Here is a 25,966-nt window from a genome sequence, read left to right as displayed (position 1 = left end):
ACAAATGATGATGGCCCTGACCAGCCTGTTGCTTTCATTAGCAGGAGGTTACTCCCCAGGGAGCAGCGTTGGAGTGCCATTGAGAGGGAGGCCTTTGCTGTGGTTTGGTCCCTGAAGAAGCTGAGACCATACCTCTTTGGGACTCACTTCCTAGTTCAAACTGACCACAGACCTCTCAAATGGCTGATGCAAATGAAAGGTGAAAATCCTAAACTGTTGAGGTGGTCCATCTCCCTACAGGGAATGGACTTTATAGTGGAACACAGACCTGGGACTGCCCATGCCAATGCAGATGGCCTTTCCAGGTTCTTCCACTTAGAAAATGAAGACTCTCTTGGGAAAGGTTAGTCTCATCCTCTTTCGTTTGGGGGGGGGTTGTGTAAGGAAATGCCTCCTTGGCATGGTTGCCCCCTGACTTTTTGCCTTTGCTGATGCTATGTTTACAATTGAAAGTGTGCTGAGGCCTGCTAACCAGGCCCCAGCACCAGTGTTCTTTCCCTAACCTGTACTTTTGTATCCACAATTGGCAGACCCTGGCATCCAGATAAGTCCCTTGTAACTGGTACTTCTAGTACCAAGGGCCCTGATGCCAAGGAAGGTCTCTAAGGGCTGCAGCATGTCTTATGCCACCCTGGAGACCTCTCACTCAGCACAGACACACTGCTTGCCAGCTTGTGTGCGCTAGTGAGAACAAAACGAGTAAGTCGACATGGCACTCCCCTCAGGGTGCCATGCCAGCCTCTCACTGCCTATGCAAGTATAGGTCAGTCACCCCTCTAGCAGGCCTTACAGCCCTAAGGCAGGGTGCACTATACCATAGGTGAGGGTACCAGTGCATGAGCATGGTACCCCTACAGTGTCTAAACAAAACCTTAGACATTGTAAGTGCAGGGTAGCCATAAGAGTATATGGTCTGGGAGTCTGTCAAACACGAACTCCACAGCACCATAATGGCTACACTGAAAACTGGGAAGTTTGGTATCAAACTTCTCAGCACAATAAATGCACACTGATGCCAGTGTACATTTTATTGCAAAATACACCCCAGAGGGCACCTTAGAGGTGCCCCCTGAAACTTAACCGACTGTCTGTGTAGGCTGATTAGTTCCAGCAGCCTGCCACACTAGAGACATGTTGCTGGCCCCATGGGGAGAGTGCCTTTGTCACTCTGAGGCCAGTAACAAAGCCTGCACTGGGTGGAGATGCTAACACCTCCCCCAGGCAGGAGCTGTGACACCTGGCGGTGAGCCTCAAAGGCTCACCCCTTTGTCACAGCCCAGCAGGGCACTCCAGCTTAGTGGAGTTGCCCGCCCCCTCCGGCCACGGCCCCCACTTTTGGCGGCAAGGCTGGAGGGAACAAAGAAAGCAACAAGGAGGAGTCACTGGCCAGTCAGGACAGCCCCTAAGGTGTCCTGAGCTGAGGTGACTCTAACTTTTAGAAATCCTCCATCTTGCAGATGGAGGATTCCCCCAATAGGGTTAGGATTGTGACCCCCTCCCCTTGGGAGGAGGCACAAAGAGGGTGTACCCACCCTCAGGGCTAGTAGCCATTGGCTACTAACCCCCCCAGACCTAAACACGCCCTTAAATTTAGTATTTAAGGGCTACCCTGAACCCTAGAAAATTAGATTCCTGCAACAACAAGAAGAAGGACTGCCTAGCTGAAAACCCCTGCAGAGGAAGACCAGAAGACAACAACTGCCTTGGCTCCAGAAACTCACCGGCCTGTCTCCTGCCTTCCAAAGAACTCTGCTCCAGCGACGCCTTCCAAAGGGACCAGCGACCTCTGAATCCTCTGAGGACTGCCCTGCTTCGACGACAAGAAACTCCAGAGGACAGCGGACCTGCTCCAAAAAGACTGCAACTTTATCCAAAGGAGCAGCTTTAAAGAACCCTGCAATCTCCCCGCAAGAAGCGTGAGACTTGCAACACTGCACCCGGCGACCCCGACTCGGCTGGTGGAGAACCAACACCTCAGGGAGGACCCCCGGACTACTCTACGACTGTGAGTACCAAAACCTGTCCCCCCTGAGCCCCCACAGCGCCGCCTGCAGAGGGAATCCCGAGGCTTCCCCTGACCGCGACTCTCTGAAACCTAAGTCCCGACGCCTGGAAAAGACCCTGCACCCGCAGCCCCCAGGACTTGAAGGACCGGCCTTTCACTGCAGAAGTGACCCCCAGGAGTCCCTCTCCCTTGCCCAAGTGGAGGTTTCCCCGAGGAAGCCCCCCCTTGCCTGCCTGCAGCGCTGAAGAGATCCCTTGATCTCTCATTGACTTCCATTGCGAATCCGACGCTTGTTCTAACACTGCACCCGGCCGCCCCCGCGCCGCTGAGGGTGAAATTTCTGTGTGGGCTTGTGTCCCCCCCGGTGCCCTACAAAACCCCCCTGGTCTGCCCTCCGAAGACGCGGGTACTTACCTGCAAGCAGACCGGAACCAGGGCACCCCCTTCTCTCCATTATAGCCTATGCGTTTTGGGCACCACTTTGAACTCTGCACCTGACCGGCCCTGAGCTGCTGGTGTGGTAACTTTGGGGTTGCTCTGAACCCCCAACGGTGGGCTACCTTGGACCAAGAACTGAACCCTGTAAGTGTCTTACTTACCTGGTAAAACTAACAAAAACTTACCTCCCCCAGGAACTGTGAAAATTGCACTGTGTCCACTTTTGAAATAGCTATTTGTGAATAACTTGAAAAGTATACATGCAATTGAAATGATTCAAAGTTCCTAATGTACTTACCTGCAATACCTTTCAAACAAGATATTACATGTTAAATTTGAACCTGTGGTTCTTAAAATAAACTAAGAAAAGATATTTTTCTATAACAAAACCTATTGGCTGGATTTGTCTCTGAGTGTGTGTACCTCATTTATTGTCTATGTGTATGTACAACAAATGCTTAACACTACTCCTTGGATAAGCCTACTGCTCGACCACACTACCACAAAATAGAGCATTAGTATTATCTCTTTTTACCACTATTTTACCTCTAAGGGGAACCCTTGGACTCTGTGCATGCTATTCCTTACTTTGAAATAGCACATACAGAGCCAACTTCCTACAAGGTGCTTTAATTTGACTATTAAAGGGCCAGGGACAGGATTAAAGGTTTGCCTAGTTGGGTGATTTAGGCTTCTGATAATTGATTATTTGATGAACTGCAGCCATGTCAAAGAGCTGAAAGATCCTTGGATCCTCGTGTTGCGTTAGTCTTATATCATAGCTTTAATATGGTGGTTACATGAGTTTTATTCCTGGAAAGAAATACATAGTGCTTTGCCAGTAACTAATACCACTGATAACTTCACATTCTTCTTCTTTTTTGTAGCCTTTTCAGTCTGGTGATGCAGATTATCAATGCTGGGACCATTATGTTTAAAATATGGTAGATTTATTTTTTTGCCTGAGCTGGCACAACATCATATCATTTAACCAATTAAAATTCCTGTGTGCAATATTCCATTTGTGCTGGTATATTAAATTTAGGGCATTGTCTATGTAGGTTGGAGCAATTATGCCAGAGAACGTTTCAAAATTGTATTCTGGGTAATCATTCTACATTTGTGTATTTTGTTATTTCTTAAAGGGAAAACCAGGGAAAGATGGAGAAGACGGCCCTGCAGGTAATGATGTAAGTATGCTTTCAACTTATACAATTAGCATATCTTCAAAAAATATTGTGATACATTCTCTTTATTGCACAGCAGTGTTGTTTTTTCCTTGAATGAATTGTCTGTCCTTCTACCTTTTTTCCCTTTAGGGTGTACCTGGTGAACCTGGTCGACCTGGAAGTCCTGGTAGAGATGGTGAACCTGTAAGAGCCCATTATTTTTTCATGTAATGTGATACATCATTGCAATATGTTTTGTTATTTGTGCTTGAAGGTGGATTGCTGTAGGAAGTTGGCTCTGTATGTGCTATTTCAAAGTGAGGAATAGCATGCACAGAGTCCAAGGGTTCCCCTTAGAGGTAAAATAGTGGTAAAAATAGATAATACTAATGCTCTATTTTGTGGTAGTGTGGTCGAGCAGTAGGCTTATCCAAGGAGTAGTGTTAAGCATTTGTTGTACATACACAAGACAATAAATGAGGTACACACACTCAGAGACAAATCCAGCCAATAGGTTTTTATATAGAAAAATATATTTTCTTAGTTTATTTTAAGAACCACAGGTTCAAATTCTACATGTAATATCTCATTCGAAAGGTATTGCAGGTAAGTACTTTAGGAACTTCAAATCATCAAAATTGCATGTATACTTTTCAAGTTATTGACAAATAGCTGTTTTAAAAGTGGACACTTAGTGCAATTTTCACAGTTCCTAGGGGAGGTAAGTATTTGTTAGATTAACCAGGTAAGTAAGACACTTACAGGGCTCAGTTCTTGGTCCAAGGTAGCCCACCGTTGGGGGTTCAGAGCAACCCCAAAGTCACCACACCAGCAGCTCAGGGCCGGTCAGGTGCAGAGTCCAAAGTGGTGCCCAAAACACATAGGCTAGAATGGAGAGGAGGGGGTGCCCCGGTTCCGGTCTGCTTGCAGGTAAGTACCCGCGTCTTCGGAGGGCAGACCAGGGGGGTTTTGTAGGGCACCGGGGGGGACACAAGTCCACACAGAAATTTCACCCTCAGCGGCGCGGGGGCGGCCGGGTGCAGTGTAGAAACAAGCGTCGGGTTTGCAATGTTAGTCTATGAGAGATCTCGGGATCTCTTCAGCGCTGCAGGCAGGCAAGGGGGGGGTTCCTCGGGGAAACCTCCACTTGGGCAAGGGAGAGGGACTCCTGGGGGTCACTTCTCCAGTGAAAGTCCGGTCCTTCAGGTCCTGGGGGCTGCGGGTGCAGGGTCTCTCCCAGGTGTCGGGACTTTAGGTTCGAAAGAGTCGCGGTCAGGGGAAGCCTCGGGATTCCCTCTGCAGGCGGCGCTGTGGGGGCTCAGGGGGGACAGGTTTTGGTACTCACAGTATCAGAGTAGTCCTGGGGTCCCTCCTGAGGTGTTGGATCGCCACCAGTCGAGTCGGGGTCGCCGGGTGCAGTGTTGCAAGTCTCACGCTTCTTGCGGGGAGCTTGCAGGGATCTTTAAAGTTGCTGGAAACAAAGTTGCAGCTTTTCTTGGAGCAGGTCCGCTGTCCTCGGGAGTTTCTTGTCTTTTCGAAGCAGGGGCAGTCCTCAGAGGATGTCGAGGTCGCTGGTCCCTTCGGAAGGCGTCGCTGGAGCAGGATCTTTGGAAGGCAGGAGACAGGCCGGTGAGTTTCTGGAGCCAAGGCAGTTGTCGTCTTCTGGTCTTCCGCTGCAGGGGTTTTCAGCTGGGCAGTCCTTCTTCTTGTTGCAGGAATCTAATCTTCTAGGGTTCAGGGTAGCCCTTAAATACTAAATTTAAGGGCGTGTTTAGGTCTGGGGGGTTAGTAGCCAATGGCTACTAGCCCTGAGGGTGGGTACACCCTCTTTGTGCCCCCTCCCAAGGGGAGGGGGTCACAATCCTAACCCTATTGGGGGAATCCTCCATCTGCAAGATGGAGGATTTCTAAAAGTCAGAGTCACTTCAGCTCAGGACACCTTAGGGGCTGTCCTGACTGGCCAGTGACTCCTCCTTGTTGCTTTCTTTGTTCCCTCCAGCCTTGCCGCCAAAAGTGGGGGCCGTGGCCGGAGGGGGCGGGCAACTCCACTAAGCTGGAGTGCCCTGCTGGGCTGTGACAAAGGGGTGAGCCTTTGAGGCTCACCGCCAGGTGTTACAGCTCCTGCCTGGGGGAGGTGTTAGCATCTCCACCCAGTGCAGGCTTTGTTACTGGCCTCAGAGTGACAAAGGCACTCTCCCCATGGGGCCAGCAACATGTCTCTAGTGTGGCAGGCTGCTGGAACCAGTCAGCCTACACAGATAGTCGGATAGGTTTCAGGGGGCACCTCTAAGGTGCCCTCTGGGGTGTATTTTACAATAAAATGTACACTGGCATCAGTGTGCATTTATTGTGCTGAGAAGTTTGATACCAAACTTCCCAGTTTTCAGTGTAGCCATTATGGTGCTGTGGAGTTCGTGTTTGACAGACTCCCAGACCATATACTCTTATGGCTACCCTGCACTTACAATGTCTAAGGTTTTGTTTAGACACTGTAGGGGTACCATGCTCATGCACTGGTACCCTCACCTATGGTATAGTGCACCCTGCCTTAGGGCTGTAAGGCCTGCTAGAGGGGTGTCTTACCTATACTGCATAGGCAGTGAGAGGCTGGCATGGCACCCTGAGGGGAGTGCCATGTCGACTTACTCATTTTGTTCTCACCAGCACACACAGGCTTGTAAGCAGTGTGTCTGTGCTGAGTGAGGGGTCTCTAGGGTGGCATAATACATGCTACAGCCCTTAGAGACCTTCCCTGGCATCAGGGCCCTTGGTACCAGAGGTACCAGTTACAAGGGACTTATCTGGATGCCAGGGTGTGCCAATTGTGGAAACAATGGTACATTTTAGGTGAAAGAACACTGGTGCTGGGGCCTGGTTAGCAGGGTCCCAGCACACTTCTCAGTCAAGTCAGCATCAGTATCAGGCAAAAAGTGGGGGGTAACTGCAACAGGGAGCCATTTCTTTACACAAGCCCCCCCCAGCCTACAGGCCAGGAGACTCAGCCCAAGCTGGGAGAGTCTTCCTAGTCTGTCAGGCGAGGAAGAGTAGGAGAAATAGGCTGGTTAGTTGCAGGGCCTACTCTGCCTTACATCCTTCTGTTCAGGTCATTCCCTTTGGGGAACTGACCCACTTCCACAGTGATAGGACCTAGTCTGAATTGCCTCTTGTCTGCATCTTCAATGTCTCCACCCATTCTTTCTATTCTGGTTTTAGAGGTATCCACCTCTGCTAACCTTATCTTGGCCAGGGTTACCCCTAGCTTACCCAAAGAGGTTACCCAGAGCTGGAGTAACCCCACCATGACCAATAGGGTCAGGGGGCCTAACTTGCTATTTGGCATGGGGTCAGACCACCATGCTAAGGATAGTGCAGCCATAAAGGCTAACACCCAGCAGAGGCCACTGACAGCTGTCAGTGCCCAGAACCACACCTTTAGCTCTTCACCTAAAAGGGAAGGGGCTAAGTTACAGGCTTCTTTGGGTTCAGGGTGCCTGTCTGCTGTATTAGAGTGGGGGGTTACCACATCTTGTAGTAAACACCCTTCTTCCACTCTTTCTTCTGTTAGCTGAGGAGCCACCCACTCAGGCTTAACAGTTGCCTGACTAGCCAGGACTTCTTGTGGGTCAGGTTGGACTTTATCAGGGCCATTTTTGGAGTTCTCCCCTACTGGAGCAGAATCTCCCTGGCTTGCTGTAACCTTGGCTAAAGGTTGTCCACCCTTCCTACTCTGTTTTCTTTTCTTCTTCTTCTGGGGCCTGCTTGCATTCACTGCAGAGGCAGGACTTCCAGAATCCTTGGGAGAGGACTGGCACTGGACCAGTTCCTCTCTTGGGCTCTGACTAACCTCTGGGTAGTCATTTCCAAGGAGACAATCAAGGGGGAGGTCTGTACTGACTACTACCCTTCTCCAGCTAAGAGTGCCACCCACTTCTATGGGTACTAAAGCCATAGGCCTCTTAGTGACCCTGTCTAGGCTAACTCTTACCCTGGCAGTCTCACCTGGGATGTACTGGTTTGAGAGCACCAGCCTGTCATGCACAATAGTGTGACTGGCACAAGTGTCTCTCAGGGCAGTGGTTGGGATTCCATTCACCAGTAGGTGGTGGAAGTGTCTGCTTCCCTCTGGAATCTCCAACTCACCTGTTGGGCCCTGTTTCCAGTTGAAGGCTAGGAAGACCTCCTCATCTGAGGAGTCATCTCCCATGGCTACACTGGTTACCCCTGGAATTTTGTGCTGGGGTTTGTTTTTGGGACAAGAAGTGTCCTTGGTGTGGTGCCCAGACTGTTTACAGTTGTGGCACCATGCCTTAGTGGCATCCCAGTTCTTACCCTGGTACCCACCTTTGTTTTGGGTTGTGTCTTGGGGCCCACCCACCTGTTCTGGTTTTTGGGGGCCTACAGAGGACTCTTTTTCTTTGTTTCTAGTGTCACCCACTTTCTCCTGGGGAGTTTTTGTAACCCCTTTCTTTTGGTCACCCCCAGTGGAAGTTTTGGTTACCCTAGTCTTGACCCAGTGGTCTGCCTTCTTTCCCAATTCTTGGGGAGAAATTGGACCTAGGTCTACCAGATACTGATGCAACTTTTCATTGAAGCAGTTACTTAAAATGTGTTCTTTCATAAACAAATTATAAAGCCCAACATAGTCACACACTTCATTTCCAGTTAACCAACCATCTAGTGTTTTTACTGAGTAGTCTACAAAATCAACCCAGGTCTGGCTCGAGGATTTTTGAGCCCCCCTGAATCTAATTCTATACTCCTCAGTGGAGAATCCAAAGCCCTCAATCAGGGTACCCTTCATGAGGTCATAAGATTCTGCATCTTTTCCAGAGAGTGTGAGGAGTCTATCCCTACACTTTCCAGTGAACATTTCCCAAAGGAGAGCACCCCAGTGAGATCTGTTTACTTTTCTGGTTACACAAGCCCTCTCAAAAGCTGTGAACCATTTGGTGATGTCATCACCATCTTCATATTTTGTTACAATCCCTTTGGGGATTTTTAGGATGTCAGGAGAATCTCTGACCCTATTTAAGTTGCTGCCACCATCGATGGGACCTAGGCCCATCTCTTTTCTTTCCCTTTCTATGGCTAGGAGCTGCTTTTCCAAAGCCAATCTTTTGACCATCCTGGCTAACAGGGGGTCATCTTCACTGGAGTTATCCTCAGTGATTTCAGAGGTGTTGGTCTCTCCTGTGAGGGAACCAGCATCTCTGACTATTATTTTTGGAGTCAGGGTTTGAGGGACCCTGTTCTCCCTAGATAGGACTGGTAGGGGGGAATTTTCCTCCAAGTCACTATCCTCTTCCTCTGAGTTGCCACCCTCAGAGGGGTTGGCCTTTTCAAACTCTGCCAAAAGCTCCTGGAGCTGTATTTTGGTAGGTTTGGGGCCCATTGTTATTTTCTTTATTTTACAGAGTGACCTTAGCTCCCTCATCTTAAGATGGAGGTAAGGTGTGGTGTCGAGTTCCACCACAGTCACATCTGTGCTAGACATTTTGCTTCTAAAAGTTGGAATACTTTTTAAGAATCTACAACTGGTTCTAGAATCTAATTCAAACTTTTACAAACTTTTAAACTCTAAAAGAAATGCTAAACAGGATCTAACACAAGGCCCTAGCAGGTCTTTTAAGAATTTAGAAAACTTTTCAAATTGCAAAAATCAATTTCTAATGACAATTTTGGAATTTGTCGTGTGATCAGGTATTGGCTGAGTAGTCCAGCAAATGCAAAGTCTTGTACCCCACCGCTGATCCACCAATGTAGGAAGTTGGCTCTGTATGTGCTATTTCAAAGTGAGGAATAGCATGCACAGAGTCCAAGGGTTCCCCTTAGAGGTAAAATAGTGGTAAAAATAGATAATACTAATGCTCTATTTTGTGGTAGTGTGGTCGAGCAGTAGGCTTATCCAAGGAGTAGTGTTAAGCATTTGTTGTACATACACAAGACAATAAATGAGGTACACACACTCAGAGACAAATCCAGCCAATAGGTTTTTATATAGAAAAATATCTTTTCTTAGTTTATTTTAAGAACCACAGGTTCAAATTCTACATGTAATATCTCATTCGAAAGGTATTGCAGGTAAGTACTTTAGGAACTTCAAATCATCAAAATTGCATGTATACTTTTCAAGTTATTGACAAATAGCTGTTTTAAAAGTGGACACTTAGTGCAATTTTCACAGTTCCTAGGGGAGGTAAGTATTTGTTAGATTAACCAGGTAAGTAAGACACTTACAGGGCTCAGTTCTTGGTCCAAGGTAGCCCACCGTTGGGGGTTCAGAGCAACCCCAAAGTCACCACACCAGCAGCTCAGGGCCGGTCAGGTGCAGAGTCCAAAGTGGTGCCCAAAACACATAGGCTAGAATGGAGAGGAGGGGGTGCCCCGGTTCCGGTCTGCTTGCAGGTAAGTACCCGCGTCTTCGGAGGGCAGACCAGGGGGGTTTTGTAGGGCACCGGGGGGGACACAAGTCCACACAGAAATTTCACCCTCAGCGGCGCGGGGGCGGCCGGGTGCAGTGTAGAAACAAGCGTCGGGTTTGCAATGTTAGTCTATGAGAGATCTCGGGATCTCTTCAGCGCTGCAGGCAGGCAAGGGGGGGGTTCCTCGGGGAAACCTCCACTTGGGCAAGGGAGAGGGACTCCTGGGGGTCACTTCTCCAGTGAAAGTCCGGTCCTTCAGGTCCTGGGGGCTGCGGGTGCAGGGTCTCTCCCAGGTGTCGGGACTTTAGGTTCGAAAGAGTCGCGGTCAGGGGAAGCCTCGGGATTCCCTCTGCAGGCGGCGCTGTGGGGGCTCAGGGGGGACAGGTTTTGGTACTCACAGTATCAGAGTAGTCCTGGGGTCCCTCCTGAGGTGTTGGATCGCCACCAGTCGAGTCGGGGTCGCCGGGTGCAGTGTTGCAAGTCTCACGCTTCTTGCGGGGAGCTTGCAGGGATCTTTAAAGTTGCTGGAAACAAAGTTGCAGCTTTTCTTGGAGCAGGTCCGCTGTCCTCGGGAGTTTCTTGTCTTTTCGAAGCAGGGGCAGTCCTCAGAGGATGTCGAGGTCGCTGGTCCCTTCGGAAGGCGTCGCTGGAGCAGGATCTTTGGAAGGCAGGAGACAGGCCGGTGAGTTTCTGGAGCCAAGGCAGTTGTCGTCTTCTGGTCTTCCGCTGCAGGGGTTTTCAGCTGGGCAGTCCTTCTTCTTGTTGCAGGAATCTAATCTTCTAGGGTTCAGGGTAGCCCTTAAATACTAAATTTAAGGGCGTGTTTAGGTCTGGGGGGTTAGTAGCCAATGGCTACTAGCCCTGAGGGTGGGTACACCCTCTTTGTGCCCCCTCCCAAGGGGAGGGGGTCACAATCCTAACCCTATTGGGGGAATCCTCCATCTGCAAGATGGAGGATTTCTAAAAGTCAGAGTCACTTCAGCTCAGGACACCTTAGGGGCTGTCCTGACTGGCCAGTGACTCCTCCTTGTTGCTTTCTTTGTTCCCTCCAGCCTTGCCGCCAAAAGTGGGGGCCGTGGCCGGAGGGGGCGGGCAACTCCACTAAGCTGGAGTGCCCTGCTGGGCTGTGACAAAGGGGTGAGCCTTTGAGGCTCACCGCCAGGTGTTACAGCTCCTGCCTGGGGGAGGTGTTAGCATCTCCACCCAGTGCAGGCTTTGTTACTGGCCTCAGAGTGACAAAGGCACTCTCCCCATGGGGCCAGCAACATGTCTCTAGTGTGGCAGGCTGCTGGAACCAGTCAGCCTACACAGATAGTCGGATAGGTTTCAGGGGGCACCTCTAAGGTGCCCTCTGGGGTGTATTTTACAATAAAATGTACACTGGCATCAGTGTGCATTTATTGTGCTGAGAAGTTTGATACCAAACTTCCCAGTTTTCAGTGTAGCCATTATGGTGCTGTGGAGTTCGTGTTTGACAGACTCCCAGACCATATACTCTTATGGCTACCCTGCACTTACAATGTCTAAGGTTTTGTTTAGACACTGTAGGGGTACCATGCTCATGCACTGGTACCCTCACCTATGGTATAGTGCACCCTGCCTTAGGGCTGTAAGGCCTGCTAGAGGGGTGTCTTACCTATACTGCATAGGCAGTGAGAGGCTGGCATGGCACCCTGAGGGGAGTGCCATGTCGACTTACTCATTTTGTTCTCACCAGCACACACAGGCTTGTAAGCAGTGTGTCTGTGCTGAGTGAGGGGTCTCTAGGGTGGCATAATACATGCTACAGCCCTTAGAGACCTTCCCTGGCATCAGGGCCCTTGGTACCAGAGGTACCAGTTACAAGGGACTTATCTGGATGCCAGGGTGTGCCAATTGTGGAAACAATGGTACATTTTAGGTGAAAGAACACTGGTGCTGGGGCCTGGTTAGCAGGGTCCCAGCACACTTCTCAGTCAAGTCAGCATCAGTATCAGGCAAAAAGTGGGGGGTAACTGCAACAGGGAGCCATTTCTTTACACAAGCCCCCCCCAGCCTACAGGCCAGGAGACTCAGCCCAAGCTGGGAGAGTCTTCCTAGTCTGTCAGGCGAGGAAGAGTAGGAGAAATAGGCTGGTTAGTTGCAGGGCCTACTCTGCCTTACATCCTTCTGTTCAGGTCATTCCCTTTGGGGAACTGACCCACTTCCACAGTGATAGGACCTAGTCTGAATTGCCTCTTGTCTGCATCTTCAATGTCTCCACCCATTCTTTCTATTCTGGTTTTAGAGGTATCCACCTCTGCTAACCTTATCTTGGCCAGGGTTACCCCTAGCTTACCCAAAGAGGTTACCCAGAGCTGGAGTAACCCCACCATGACCAATAGGGTCAGGGGGCCTAACTTGCTATTTGGCATGGGGTCAGACCACCATGCTAAGGATAGTGCAGCCATAAAGGCTAACACCCAGCAGAGGCCACTGACAGCTGTCAGTGCCCAGAACCACACCTTTAGCTCTTCACCTAAAAGGGAAGGGGCTAAGTTACAGGCTTCTTTGGGTTCAGGGTGCCTGTCTGCTGTATTAGAGTGGGGGGTTACCACATCTTGTAGTAAACACCCTTCTTCCACTCTTTCTTCTGTTAGCTGAGGAGCCACCCACTCAGGCTTAACAGTTGCCTGACTAGCCAGGACTTCTTGTGGGTCAGGTTGGACTTTATCAGGGCCATTTTTGGAGTTCTCCCCTACTGGAGCAGAATCTCCCTGGCTTGCTGTAACCTTGGCTAAAGGTTGTCCACCCTTCCTACTCTGTTTTCTTTTCTTCTTCTTCTGGGGCCTGCTTGCATTCACTGCAGAGGCAGGACTTCCAGAATCCTTGGGAGAGGACTGGCACTGGACCAGTTCCTCTCTTGGGCTCTGACTAACCTCTGGGTAGTCATTTCCAAGGAGACAATCAAGGGGGAGGTCTGTACTGACTACTACCCTTCTCCAGCTAAGAGTGCCACCCACTTCTATGGGTACTAAAGCCATAGGCCTCTTAGTGACCCTGTCTAGGCTAACTCTTACCCTGGCAGTCTCACCTGGGATGTACTGGTTTGAGAGCACCAGCCTGTCATGCACAATAGTGTGACTGGCACAAGTGTCTCTCAGGGCAGTGGTTGGGATTCCATTCACCAGTAGGTGGTGGAAGTGTCTGCTTCCCTCTGGAATCTCCAACTCACCTGTTGGGCCCTGTTTCCAGTTGAAGGCTAGGAAGACCTCCTCATCTGAGGAGTCATCTCCCATGGCTACACTGGTTACCCCTGGAATTTTGTGCTGGGGTTTGTTTTTGGGACAAGAAGTGTCCTTGGTGTGGTGCCCAGACTGTTTACAGTTGTGGCACCATGCCTTAGTGGCATCCCAGTTCTTACCCTGGTACCCACCTTTGTTTTGGGTTGTGTCTTGGGGCCCACCCACCTGTTCTGGTTTTTGGGGGCCTACAGAGGACTCTTTTTCTTTGTTTCTAGTGTCACCCACTTTCTCCTGGGGAGTTTTTGTAACCCCTTTCTTTTGGTCACCCCCAGTGGAAGTTTTGGTTACCCTAGTCTTGACCCAGTGGTCTGCCTTCTTTCCCAATTCTTGGGGAGAAATTGGACCTAGGTCTACCAGATACTGATGCAACTTTTCATTGAAGCAGTTACTTAAAATGTGTTCTTTCATAAACAAATTATAAAGCCCAACATAGTCACACACTTCATTTCCAGTTAACCAACCATCTAGTGTTTTTACTGAGTAGTCTACAAAATCAACCCAGGTCTGGCTCGAGGATTTTTGAGCCCCCCTGAATCTAATTCTATACTCCTCAGTGGAGAATCCAAAGCCCTCAATCAGGGTACCCTTCATGAGGTCATAAGATTCTGCATCTTTTCCAGAGAGTGTGAGGAGTCTATCCCTACACTTTCCAGTGAACATTTCCCAAAGGAGAGCACCCCAGTGAGATCTGTTTACTTTTCTGGTTACACAAGCCCTCTCAAAAGCTGTGAACCATTTGGTGATGTCATCACCATCTTCATATTTTGTTACAATCCCTTTGGGGATTTTTAGGATGTCAGGAGAATCTCTGACCCTATTTAAGTTGCTGCCACCATCGATGGGACCTAGGCCCATCTCTTTTCTTTCCCTTTCTATGGCTAGGAGCTGCTTTTCCAAAGCCAATCTTTTGACCATCCTGGCTAACAGGGGGTCATCTTCACTGGAGTTATCCTCAGTGATTTCAGAGGTGTTGGTCTCTCCTGTGAGGGAACCAGCATCTCTGACTATTATTTTTGGAGTCAGGGTTTGAGGGACCCTGTTCTCCCTAGATAGGACTGGTAGGGGGGAATTTTCCTCCAAGTCACTATCCTCTTCCTCTGAGTTGCCACCCTCAGAGGGGTTGGCCTTTTCAAACTCTGCCAAAAGCTCCTGGAGCTGTATTTTGGTAGGTTTGGGGCCCATTGTTATTTTCTTTATTTTACAGAGTGACCTTAGCTCCCTCATCTTAAGATGGAGGTAAGGTGTGGTGTCGAGTTCCACCACAGTCACATCTGTGCTAGACATTTTGCTTCTAAAAGTTGGAATACTTTTTAAGAATCTACAACTGGTTCTAGAATCTAATTCAAACTTTTACAAACTTTTAAACTCTAAAAGAAATGCTAAACAGGATCTAACACAAGGCCCTAGCAGGTCTTTTAAGAATTTAGAAAACTTTTCAAATTGCAAAAATCAATTTCTAATGACAATTTTGGAATTTGTCGTGTGATCAGGTATTGGCTGAGTAGTCCAGCAAATGCAAAGTCTTGTACCCCACCGCTGATCCACCAATGTAGGAAGTTGGCTCTGTATGTGCTATTTCAAAGTGAGGAATAGCATGCACAGAGTCCAAGGGTTCCCCTTAGAGGTAAAATAGTGGTAAAAATAGATAATACTAATGCTCTATTTTGTGGTAGTGTGGTCGAGCAGTAGGCTTATCCAAGGAGTAGTGTTAAGCATTTGTTGTACATACACAAGACAATAAATGAGGTACACACACTCAGAGACAAATCCAGCCAATAGGTTTTTATATAGAAAAATATCTTTTCTTAGTTTATTTTAAGAACCACAGGTTCAAATTCTACATGTAATATCTCATTCGAAAGGTATTGCAGGTAAGTACTTTAGGAACTTCAAATCATCAAAATTGCATGTATACTTTTCAAGTTATTGACAAATAGCTGTTTTAAAAGTGGACACTTAGTGCAATTTTCACAGTTCCTAGGGGAGGTAAGTATTTGTTAGATTAACCAGGTAAGTAAGACACTTACAGGGCTCAGTTCTTGGTCCAAGGTAGCCCACCGTTGGGGGTTCAGAGCAACCCCAAAGTCACCACACCAGCAGCTCAGGGCCGGTCAGGTGCAGAGTCCAAAGTGGTGCCCAAAACACATAGGCTAGAATGGAGAGGAGGGGGTGCCCCGGTTCCGGTCTGCTTGCAGGTAAGTACCCGCGTCTTCGGAGGGCAGACCAGGGGGGTTTTGTAGGGCACCGGGGGGGACACAAGTCCACACAGAAATTTCACCCTCAGCGGCGCGGGGGCGGCCGGGTGCAGTGTAGAAACAAGCGTCGGGTTTGCAATGTTAGTCTATGAGAGATCTCGGGATCTCTTCAGCGCTGCAGGCAGGCAAGGGGGGGGTTCCTCGGGGAAACCTCCACTTGGGCAAGGGAGAGGGACTCCTGGGGGTCACTTCTCCAGTGAAAGTCCGGTCCTTCAGGTCCTGGGGGCTGCGGGTGCAGGGTCTCTCCCAGGTGTCGGGACTTTAGGTTCGAAAGAGTCGCGGTCAGGGGAAGCCTCGGGATTCCCTCTGCAGGCGGCGCTGTGGGGGCTCAGGGGGGACAGGTTTTGGTACTCACAGTATCAGAGTAGTCCTGGGGTCCCTCCTGAGGTGTTGGATCGCCACCAGTCGAGTCGGGGTCGCCGGGTGCAGTGTTGCAAGTCTCACGCTTCTTGCGGGGAGCTTGCAGGGATCTTTAAAGTTGCTGGAAACAAAGTTGCAGCTTTTCTTGGAGCAGGTCCGCTGTCCTCGGGAGTTTCTTGTCTTTTCGAAGCAGGGGCAGTCCTCAGAGGATGTCGAGGTCGCTGGTCCCTTCGGAAGGCGTCGCTGGAGCAGGATCTTTGGAAGGCAGGAGACAGGCCGGTGAGTTTCTGGAGCCAAGGCAGTTGTCGTCTTCTGGTCTTCCGCTGCAGGGGTTTTCAGCTGGGCAGTCCTTCTTCTTGTTGCAGGAATCTAATCTTCTAGGGTTCAGGGTAGCCCTTAAATACTAAATTTAAGGGCGTGTTTAGGTCTGGGGGGTTAGTAGCCAATGGCTACTAGCCCTGAGGGTGGGTACACCCTCTTTGTGCCCCCTCCCAAGGGGAGGGGGTCACAATCCTAACCCTATTGGGGGAATCCTCCATCTGCAAGATGGAGGATTTCTAAAAGTCAGAGTCACTTCAGCTCAGGACACCTTAGGGGCTGTCCTGACTGGCCAGTGACTCCTCCTTGTTGCTTTCTTTGTTCCCTCCAGCCTTGCCGCCAAAAGTGGGGGCCGTGGCCGGAGGGGGCGGGCAACTCCACTAAGCTGGAGTGCCCTGCTGGGCTGTGACAAAGGGGTGAGCCTTTGAGGCTCACCGCCAGGTGTTACAGCTCCTGCCTGGGGGAGGTGTTAGCATCTCCACCCAGTGCAGGCTTTGTTACTGGCCTCAGAGTGACAAAGGCACTCTCCCCATGGGGCCAGCAACATGTCTCTAGTGTGGCAGGCTGCTGGAACCAGTCAGCCTACACAGATAGTCGGATAGGTTTCAGGGGGCACCTCTAAGGTGCCCTCTGGGGTGTATTTTACAATAAAATGTACACTGGCATCAGTGTGCATTTATTGTGCTGAGAAGTTTGATACCAAACTTCCCAGTTTTCAGTGTAGCCATTATGGTGCTGTGGAGTTCGTGTTTGACAGACTCCCAGACCATATACTCTTATGGCTACCCTGCACTTACAATGTCTAAGGTTTTGTTTAGACACTGTAGGGGTACCATGCTCATGCACTGGTACCCTCACCTATGGTATAGTGCACCCTGCCTTAGGGCTGTAAGGCCTGCTAGAGGGGTGTCTTACCTATACTGCATAGGCAGTGAGAGGCTGGCATGGCACCCTGAGGGGAGTGCCATGTCGACTTACTCATTTTGTTCTCACCAGCACACACAGGCTTGTAAGCAGTGTGTCTGTGCTGAGTGAGGGGTCTCTAGGGTGGCATAATACATGCTACAGCCCTTAGAGACCTTCCCTGGCATCAGGGCCCTTGGTACCAGAGGTACCAGTTACAAGGGACTTATCTGGATGCCAGGGTGTGCCAATTGTGGAAACAATGGTACATTTTAGGTGAAAGAACACTGGTGCTGGGGCCTGGTTAGCAGGGTCCCAGCACACTTCTCAGTCAAGTCAGCATCAGTATCAGGCAAAAAGTGGGGGGTAACTGCAACAGGGAGCCATTTCTTTACAATTGCCTTTATATTACAATGTTATATAGAAATGTGGCACCAAGAAGGTAAAGGATGGTGGTTCCCTCATCCAGGGCTGAGAGACCAGGAAAGATATTGGGATATAATAAAAATGGACTGCAACTAGAGAACTATTTAAACAGGGACAGAATGAGTCTGCAACATATTGGCTGTATAATAGATACTTTAGGGAAATGTAGCCCTCCTTGAACAGAACCTCTCAGTTGACCATGCATAGATATACAAAAGTTAAAGGTGGAATTGGCAAGATGAGCAAAAGCAGGTTTATATAAATCTGCTTGACAGACACTATTATAACTGCATAGGGTCCCCAATGGAATTAATATTTTTTTTTAGTTCCATGTTGTGGAAACCTTTCAACAGGAATGTCTCTTTGTGAGATAGTCTTGACTTTGAAATTATTTATTTCACATTCATTTTCATCTGCGAAAAATGGGCCTACATAAGACTGCTGATCATTTGTATTTTTTTTTTTGACTGATTCTCATGAACTCTATCTTAAATGGATCTCATGTAATAGTTATATGTCAGTCTGGGTTAAAATCGTAAAAAAATTAAATGTGTCCTGTAGGAAACTAGCACTTGTTGCAGTTACCCCCCACTTTTTGCCTGATATTGATGCTGACTTGACTCAGAGTGTGCTGGGATCCTGCTAACCAGGCCCCGGTACCAGTGTTCTTTCCCTAAATATGTACCATTGTTTCCACAATCAGCACACCTCTGGCACACAGATATGTCCCTGGTAAAAGGTTCCAGTGGTACCAAGGGCCATGTGGCCAGGGAAGGTCCCTAAGAGCTGCAGCATGTGTTGTGCCACCCTAAGAGACACCTCACCTAATACATGCACACTGCCATTGCAGATTGTGTGTGTTGGTGGGGATAAAAAGGAAAAGATGACACGGGATTCCTCTCAAGATGCCATGCCCACAAAACACTGCCTGTGGCATAGGGAAGTCACCCCTCTAGCAGACCTTACAGCCCTAAGGCAGGATGCACTATACCACAGGTGAAGGCATAGCTGCATGAGCAATATGCCCCTACAGTGTCTAAGTCCATTCTTAGATATTGAAAGTGCAGTGTGGGTATATTAAGTATATGGCCTGGGAGTTTGTGATTACCAACTCCATAGTTCCATAATGGATTCACTGAATACTGGGAAGTTTGGTGTCAAACGTCTCAGCACAATAAACCCCAACTGATGCCAGTGTGGAATTTATAAAAAAATGCACACAAAGGGCAACTAAGAGATGCCCCCTGTTTTTTACCCAATCCTCTAGTGTAGGACTGACTGGTCTGTGCGAGCCTGCCACTAGCAGACGGGTTTCTGACCCACTGGGATGGGAGCCTTTGTGCTCTCTGAGGCCAGAAACAAAGCCTGCACTGGGTGGAGGTGCTTCACCCCTCCCCCTGCAGGAACTGTAACAATGAGCGGTGAGCCTTAGAGGCTCAAGCCTGGTGGTATAGTGCCCCAGAGCACTCCAGCTTGGAGATGCCTGCCCCCCCGGACAAGCCCCCATTTTGGCTGTCCAGAGGGATAATGAGAAAAACAAGGAGTCACCCCCTTAGCCAGGACCACCCCTAAGGTGTCCAGAGCTGAAGTGACCCACTCCTTGAGAATGCTGATGCTATGTTTTGAATTGAAAGTGTGCTGAGGCCTGCTAACCAGGCCCCAACACCAGTGTTCTTTCCCTAACCTGTACTTTTGTATCCACAATTGGCACACCCTGGCATCCAGGTAAGTCCCTTGTAACTGGTACCTGGTACCAAAGGCCCTGATGCCAGGGAAGGTCTCTAAGGGCTGCAGCATGTCTTATGCCACCCTGGAGACCCCTCACTCAGCACAGACACACTGCTTGCCAGCTTGTGTGTGCTAGTGAGAACAAAATGAGTAAGTCGACATGGCACTCCCCTCAGGGTGCCATGCCAGCCTCTCACTGCCTATGCAAGTATAGATAAGTCACCCCTCTAGCAGGCCTTACAGCCCTAAGGCAGGGTGCACTATACCATAGGTGAGGGCACCAGTGCATGAGCACTGTGCCCCTACAGTGTCTAAGCCAAACCTTAGACATTGTAAGTGCAGGGTAGCCATAAGAGTATATGGTCTGGGAGTCTGTCAAACACGAACTCCACAGCACCATAATGGCTACACTGAAAACTGGGAAGTTTGGTATCAAACTTCTCAGCACAATAAATGCACACTGATGCCAGTGTACATTTTATTGTGAAATACACCCCAGAGGGCACCTTAGAGGTGCCCCCTGAAACCTTAACCGACTATCTGTGTAGGCTGACTGGTTCCAGTAGCCTGCCACAACCGAGACATGTTGCTGGCCCCATGGGGAGAGTGCCTTTGTCACTCTGAGGCCAGTAACAAAGCCTGCACTGGGTGGAGATGCTAACACCTCCTCCAGGCAGGAGCTGTAACACCTGGCGGTGAGCCTCAAAGGCTCACCCCCTTTGTTCCAGCACCACAGGGCACTCCAGCTAGTAGAGTTGCCCGCCCCCTCCGGCCACGGCCCCACTTTTGGCGGCAAGGCCGGAGGAAATAATGAGAATAACAAGGAGGAGTCACTGGCCAGTCAGGACAGCCCCTAAGGTGTCCTGAGCTGAAGTGACTCTAACTTTTAGAAATCCTCCATCTTGCACCCTCAGGGCTAGTAGCCATTGGCTACTAACCCCCCAGACCTAAACACGCCCTTAAATTTAGTATTTAAGGGCTTCCCTGAACCTAAGAATTTAGATTCCTGCAACTACAAGAAGAAGAGGACTGCTGAGCTGAAAGACCCCTGCAGAAGAAAAAAAGAAGACAACAACTGCTTTGGCCCCAGACCTACCGGCCTGTCTCCTGCCTTCTAAAGAAACCTGCTCCAGCGACGCTTTCCCCAGGACCAGCGACCTCTGAATCCTCAGAGGACTGCCCTGCTTCAAGAAAGACAAGAAACTCCCGAGGACAGCGGCACTGCTCCAAAAAGACTGCAACTTTGTTACAGAGGAGCAGATTTAAAGACCCCTGCAAATCCCCGCAAGAAGCGTGAGACTCGAAACTTTCCACCGGGCGACCCCGACTCGACTGGTTGAGAACCAACCGGCGACTCCGAGACCGTGAATAACCAAAGTAGTCCCCCCTGAGCCCCCACAGTGACGCCTGCAGAGGGAATCCCGAGGCTCCCCCTGACCGCGACTGCCTGACTCTAAAATCCCGACAGCTGGAAAAGACCCTGCACCCGCAGCCCCCAGCACCTGAAGGAACGGAACTTCAGTGCAGGAGTGACCCCCAGGAGGCCCTCTCCCTTGCCTAGGTGGTGGCTACCCCGAGGAGCCCCCCCCCCTTGCCTGCCTGCACCGCTGAAGAGACCCCTTGGTCTCCCATTGACTCCCATTGGAAACCCGACGCTTGTTTGCACACTGCACCCGGCCGCCCCCGCGCTGCTGAGGGTGTACTTTTTGTGTGGACTTGTGTCCCCCCCGGTGCCCTATAAAACCCCCCTGGTCTGCCCTCCGAAGACGCGGGTACTTACCTGCTGGCAGACCGGAACCGGGGCACCCCCTTCTCTCCATTGAAGCCTATGTGTTTTGGGCACCTCTTTGACCTCTGCACCTGACCGGCCCTGAGCTGCTGGTGTGGTAACTGTGGGGTTGCTCTGAACCCCCAACGGTGGGCTACCTTGGACCCAAAACTGAGACCTGTAGGTGATTTACTTACCTGCTAAAACTAACATTACTTTACCTCCCCCAGGAACTGTGAAAATTGCACTGTGTCCACTTTTAAAACAGCTATTTGTGTTTTATGTGAAAAGTATATATGCTACTGTAATTATTTTAAGTTCCTAAAGTACTTACCTGCAATACCTTTCAAATTAGATATTACATGTAGAAATTGAACCTGTGGTTCTTAAAATAAACTAAGAAAATATATTTTTCTATAACAAAACCTATTGGCTGGATTTGTCTCTGAGTGTGTTTTTCCTCATTTATTGCCTGTGTGTATGTACAACAAATGCTTAACACTACTCCTTTGATAAGCCTACTGCTCGACCACACTACCACAAAATAGAGCATTAGTATTATCTCTTTTTGCCACTATCTTACCTCTAAGGGGAACCCTTGGACTCTGTGCATGCTATTCCTTACTTTGAAATAGCACATACAGAGACAACTTCCTACAAGGAGTAGGACCAATAGGGATAGGGATATGCCCCCCCTCCACAGAGGGAGTGGGCACAAGGAGGGTGTATCAACCCTCAGTGACAGTAACCATTGGCTACTGCCTCCTGAGCCTAACACACCCCTAATGTTAGTACTTAGGGGCGACCTTGAACCCAGCTTCTCAGATTCCTGATGACCTCACAAGAAGAAGGACTGCTTAGCTGAAACCCCAGCAGTGAAGGAGAGGAGACAACAACTGACTTGGCCCCAGCCCCACTGGCCTGTCTCCTGCTTCAAAGAACCTGCAGAAGAAAGGCGACACATCCTGCAGGTCCAGCGACCTCTGAGAAACCTTCAGAGAACTGCTTGCATCACAGAGGATCAAGAACTCCCTTGGACAGCAGCCCTGTCCAAAGAAGAAAAGAAGAAACCTCTTCTAAAGGACTCCAACCTCACTGCAGAAGCATGAGTCCTAACCATTCTGCACCAGACGTCACCGGCAAGTCCAGGTGGCCCAACCAACCAGAGAGGACCCCCAGGCAATGGCGACCAAGTGCCCACTCTGGGTTGACCTCTCCATCCCTCCACAACAACGCCTGTGGAGAAAATACCAAGAACCCCCCCTGACTGCGACTGCCATGGGCTGCTTTACACCTCCCCCTCCAGGAACTGTAACACCTGGCTGTGAGCCTCAAAGGCTTAGGCCTCGTGTTACAGTGTCCCCGGGCACTCCAGCTAGTGGAGATGCCCATCCCCAAGACAAAGCCCTTCTTTTGGCGGCCAGTTCATCAGGAAACTTAAGAAAAAGAAGTAGGAGTGACCACTTCAGCTGGGACCACCCCTAAGGTGTCCAGGGCTGAAGTGACCCTCTCCCTGCAGAACCCTCCATCCTGGTTTGGAGGACAGGGACCAATAGGGATAGGAATGTGCCCCCTTCCCAAATGGAGTGGACACAAGGAGGGTGTAGCTACCCTCAAGGACAATAGCCATTGGGTACTGCCCTCTGACCCCTGTAACGCCCCTAAACCTTGTATTTAAGGGCTTCCCTGAACCCAACTCACAGATTCCTGGTGACCTACAAGAAGAAGAAGGACTGCTAAGCTGAAACCCGTAGGAGAGAAGAAGGAAGACAACAACTGCTTTGGCTCCAGCCCTACTGGACTGTCTCCTGTTTCGATGAACTTTCAAAAAGACCAGCGACACTTCCAGTGGGACCTGCGACCTCTGGCAACTCCAGAGGATTGCCCTGCACCCAAAAGTACCAAGAACTCCCGAGGACTGCGTCTCTGTCTAAGAAAACCTACAACCAAGAACTCCGACCTCACTCCGGATGCGTAAGTCCTAACCACTGTGCACCCAGCGCCCAAAGCCAGTGTCCAGGTGGACCACCCAGCAAGAGAGGGTCCCCATGCGATTGCAACCCTGGGTTGACCTCTCCACCCCTCCACGACAACGCCTGCAGAGGGAATCCCGAGGACCCCCTGGCCGTGAGCTCTGGCCTAAAAGACACACTGCACCCTCGGCCCCCAGGCCTTGGAGAAACCGACACCGGGTGCCTCTACGTTCAGCATGCGGCCCTCCTCCCTGTCTGACCAGTGGTGTGCCCGAGGCCCCCCAGACCTCGCTTGCAGCCTCTGTGTGACCCCCAGGGTCTCCTCATAGATCAGCATTGAAAACCCAACATCCTGTTTGCACCCTGCACCCGGCCGCCCCTGTGCCGCTGAGTGTCTGTGTTTGGTGCCTACTTGTGGCCCCTTCAATGCTCTTCTAATCCCCCTGGTCTGCCCTACGAGCAGGCCTGATTCCGAGTACCCCTGTCTCCATAGAAGCCCATGTTAAATTTGCTCTACTTTGACCTCTGCACCTGACCGGCCCCGTGTTGCTGGTGGTAAGTGTTTGGAGTTAACTTGAACCCCAACCGGTGGACTTCCTAAAACCCGGAGACTGAAACTGTAAGTGTTGTACTTACCTGTAAAACAACCTAACATTTTTTCCCCCCAGGAACTGTTTCTTAAAATTGTACTGTGTCCATTTTTAAAACAGATTATTGCCAATAATTCAAAAATGTTATTACTTACCTATTCCAAACAAAGTACTGTTGATACCTGTGTGAAATACGACACTTTTAAGGTACTTACTTGCAACTTGAATCTTGGGGTTCTAAAAACAAATTAAGAAAATATATGTTCGATGGCATCTGTCGCTGTAGATACGCATGTTTTGCAATAGCTCGCCATCTGGTGTTGGGCCGGAGTGTTACAAGTTGTTTTTCTTCGAAGAAGTCTTTCGAGTCACGGGACCGAGTGACTCCTCCTTTTGTGTCCATTGCGCATGGGCGTCGACTCTATCCTCGATTGTTTTTTTTCCGCCATCGGGTTCGGACGTGTTCCTGTCGCTCCGAGTTTCGGAACGGAAAGATAGCTAAATTCGGAAGATTTTCGTCGGTATTGTTGCGTTCGGGATCGGCGTAGTTAGATTCAACACCGCATCGAAGATCGAAGAGCTCCGGTGCCCTTCGCGGTAGTTTTTCGATCCCCCGTCGGGGCCTGGTCGGTCCGACCGCGTGCTGAAGAACGCCAATGGAACGGACCCCGTTCCGTTTCTGTCCCAAATGCCACAACAAGTACCCCTATACAGACCAACACTTGGTCTGTAACCTGTGCCTGTCACCTGAGCACAGTGAAGACACCTGCGAGGCCTGTCGTGCGTTCCGGTCCCGAAAAACACTCCGAGACCGTCGAGCCAGAAGACTTCAAATGGCGTCCGCGCCGACAGCCCACCGAGAGTTCGAGGAACAAGAAGAGGAAGGTACCTTCTCGATCCACGAATCGGACTCTGAGGAATTCGATGACCCACAAACCGTGAGTAAGACGTCGAAAACAACACATAAGAAGATTGACAAGGCACAGGGGACGCCACTGCCACCAGGCCATGGCTCGACCCATAAATTCGGTGACCGACCGCCGGCACCGAAAAAGGCCCAAACAGTGCCGAGACAGTCCGACTCCGGTCGAGACACCGGTACGCAGCCTTCTCGGGACCGAGAAAGTGCTGGAGACAAGCATCGACACCGAGATAGCGGTGTAGACACGGCTCGACGCCGAGACAGCGGCACCGACGAAGATCGACGCCGAGAGGTTTCGGCCCCGAAAAAAAGAAAAGTCAGCTCGGAGCCGAAAAAAGATGCAGACAGGGTTTCGGTGCCAAAACAACCTGCAACCGACCCAGTTTCAGGCTCTTATACAGAGGAGCATTCACTAACCTCCCAAATGCGAAAGCATAGGTTCGAGGAAGAGCTGCAATCTACTGATGTAGACCATACGCAAAAGCGTATCTTCATACAGGAGGGAACAGGGAAAATAAGCACCCTTCCCCCTATTAGAAGAAAGAGAAGACTGGAGTTCCAAACTGAACAAACACCACAAACAAAGGTGGTGAAAAAGGTTACTCCACCACCCTCTCCTCCACCTGTAATTCACGTCTCACCAGCACAAACTCCATCACATTCCCCAGCTCACACCACCATGAGCCAGGGTGACCAGGATCAGGACGCATGGGACTTATACGACGCCCCAGTGTCAGATAACAGCCCGGAGGCATACCCTACGAAGCCATCTCCACCAGAAGACAGCACTGCGTATTCTCAAGTGGTGGCTAGAGCAGCACAATTTCACAATGTAAGCCTCCACTCAGAACAGGTCGAGGATGACTTTTTATTCAACACCCTCTCCTCCACCCACAGCTCCTACCAAAGCCTGCCTATGCTCCCTGGTATGCTCCGGCACGCAAAAGAAATTTTTAAGGAGCCGGTCAAAAGTAGGGCAATCACACCAAGAGTGGAAAAAAAGTATAAGGCGCCCCCTACAGACCCTGTTTTCATCTCTGCACAGCTGCCACCAGATTCCGTCGTTGTAGGAGCAGCTAGGAAAAGGGCCAACTCCCACACATCTGGGGATGCACCACCCCCAGATAAGGAAAGCCGCAAGTTCGATGCAGCTGGAAAGAGAGTCGCAGCACAGGCTGCAAACCAGTGGCGCATCGCCAACTCTCAAGCACTACTTGCGCGCTATGACAGAGCCCATTGGGATGAGATGCAACACCTCATTGAACATCTACCCAAAGACCTACAAAAAAGGGCAAAGCAAGTGGTTGAGGAAGGTCAAAACATTTCAAACAACAAGATACGCTCCTCCATGGACGCAGCAGACACAGCTGCAAGTACAATTAATACATCCGTGACCATCAGAAGGCATGCATGGCTACGAACGTCT

The 25,966-nt window shown here is 50.0% G+C and overlaps 1 protein-coding gene across 1 annotated transcript in view; it reads left to right on the top strand.

Moving 5' to 3' along the window:
- The window catches only part of COL4A5 (collagen type IV alpha 5 chain), a 1,021,631-nt gene that overhangs the window by 239,309 nt on the left and 756,356 nt on the right, over positions 1–25,966 (top strand). The window contains exons 16-17 of the mRNA XM_069211570.1: positions 3,589–3,633; positions 3,763–3,816. Coding sequence (XP_069067671.1) covers positions 3,589–3,633; positions 3,763–3,816 — 99 coding nt within the window. The remainder of the gene's footprint in view (positions 1–3,588; positions 3,634–3,762; positions 3,817–25,966) is intronic.

This window comes from Pleurodeles waltl, chromosome 2_1, assembly GCF_031143425.1.
Source record: "Pleurodeles waltl isolate 20211129_DDA chromosome 2_1, aPleWal1.hap1.20221129, whole genome shotgun sequence".
NCBI classification, from domain to species: Eukaryota; Metazoa; Chordata; class Amphibia; order Caudata; family Salamandridae; genus Pleurodeles; species Pleurodeles waltl.
The sequence above is the reverse complement of the archived record's forward strand: the minus strand, read 5'-3'. Positions and strand labels throughout refer to the sequence as shown.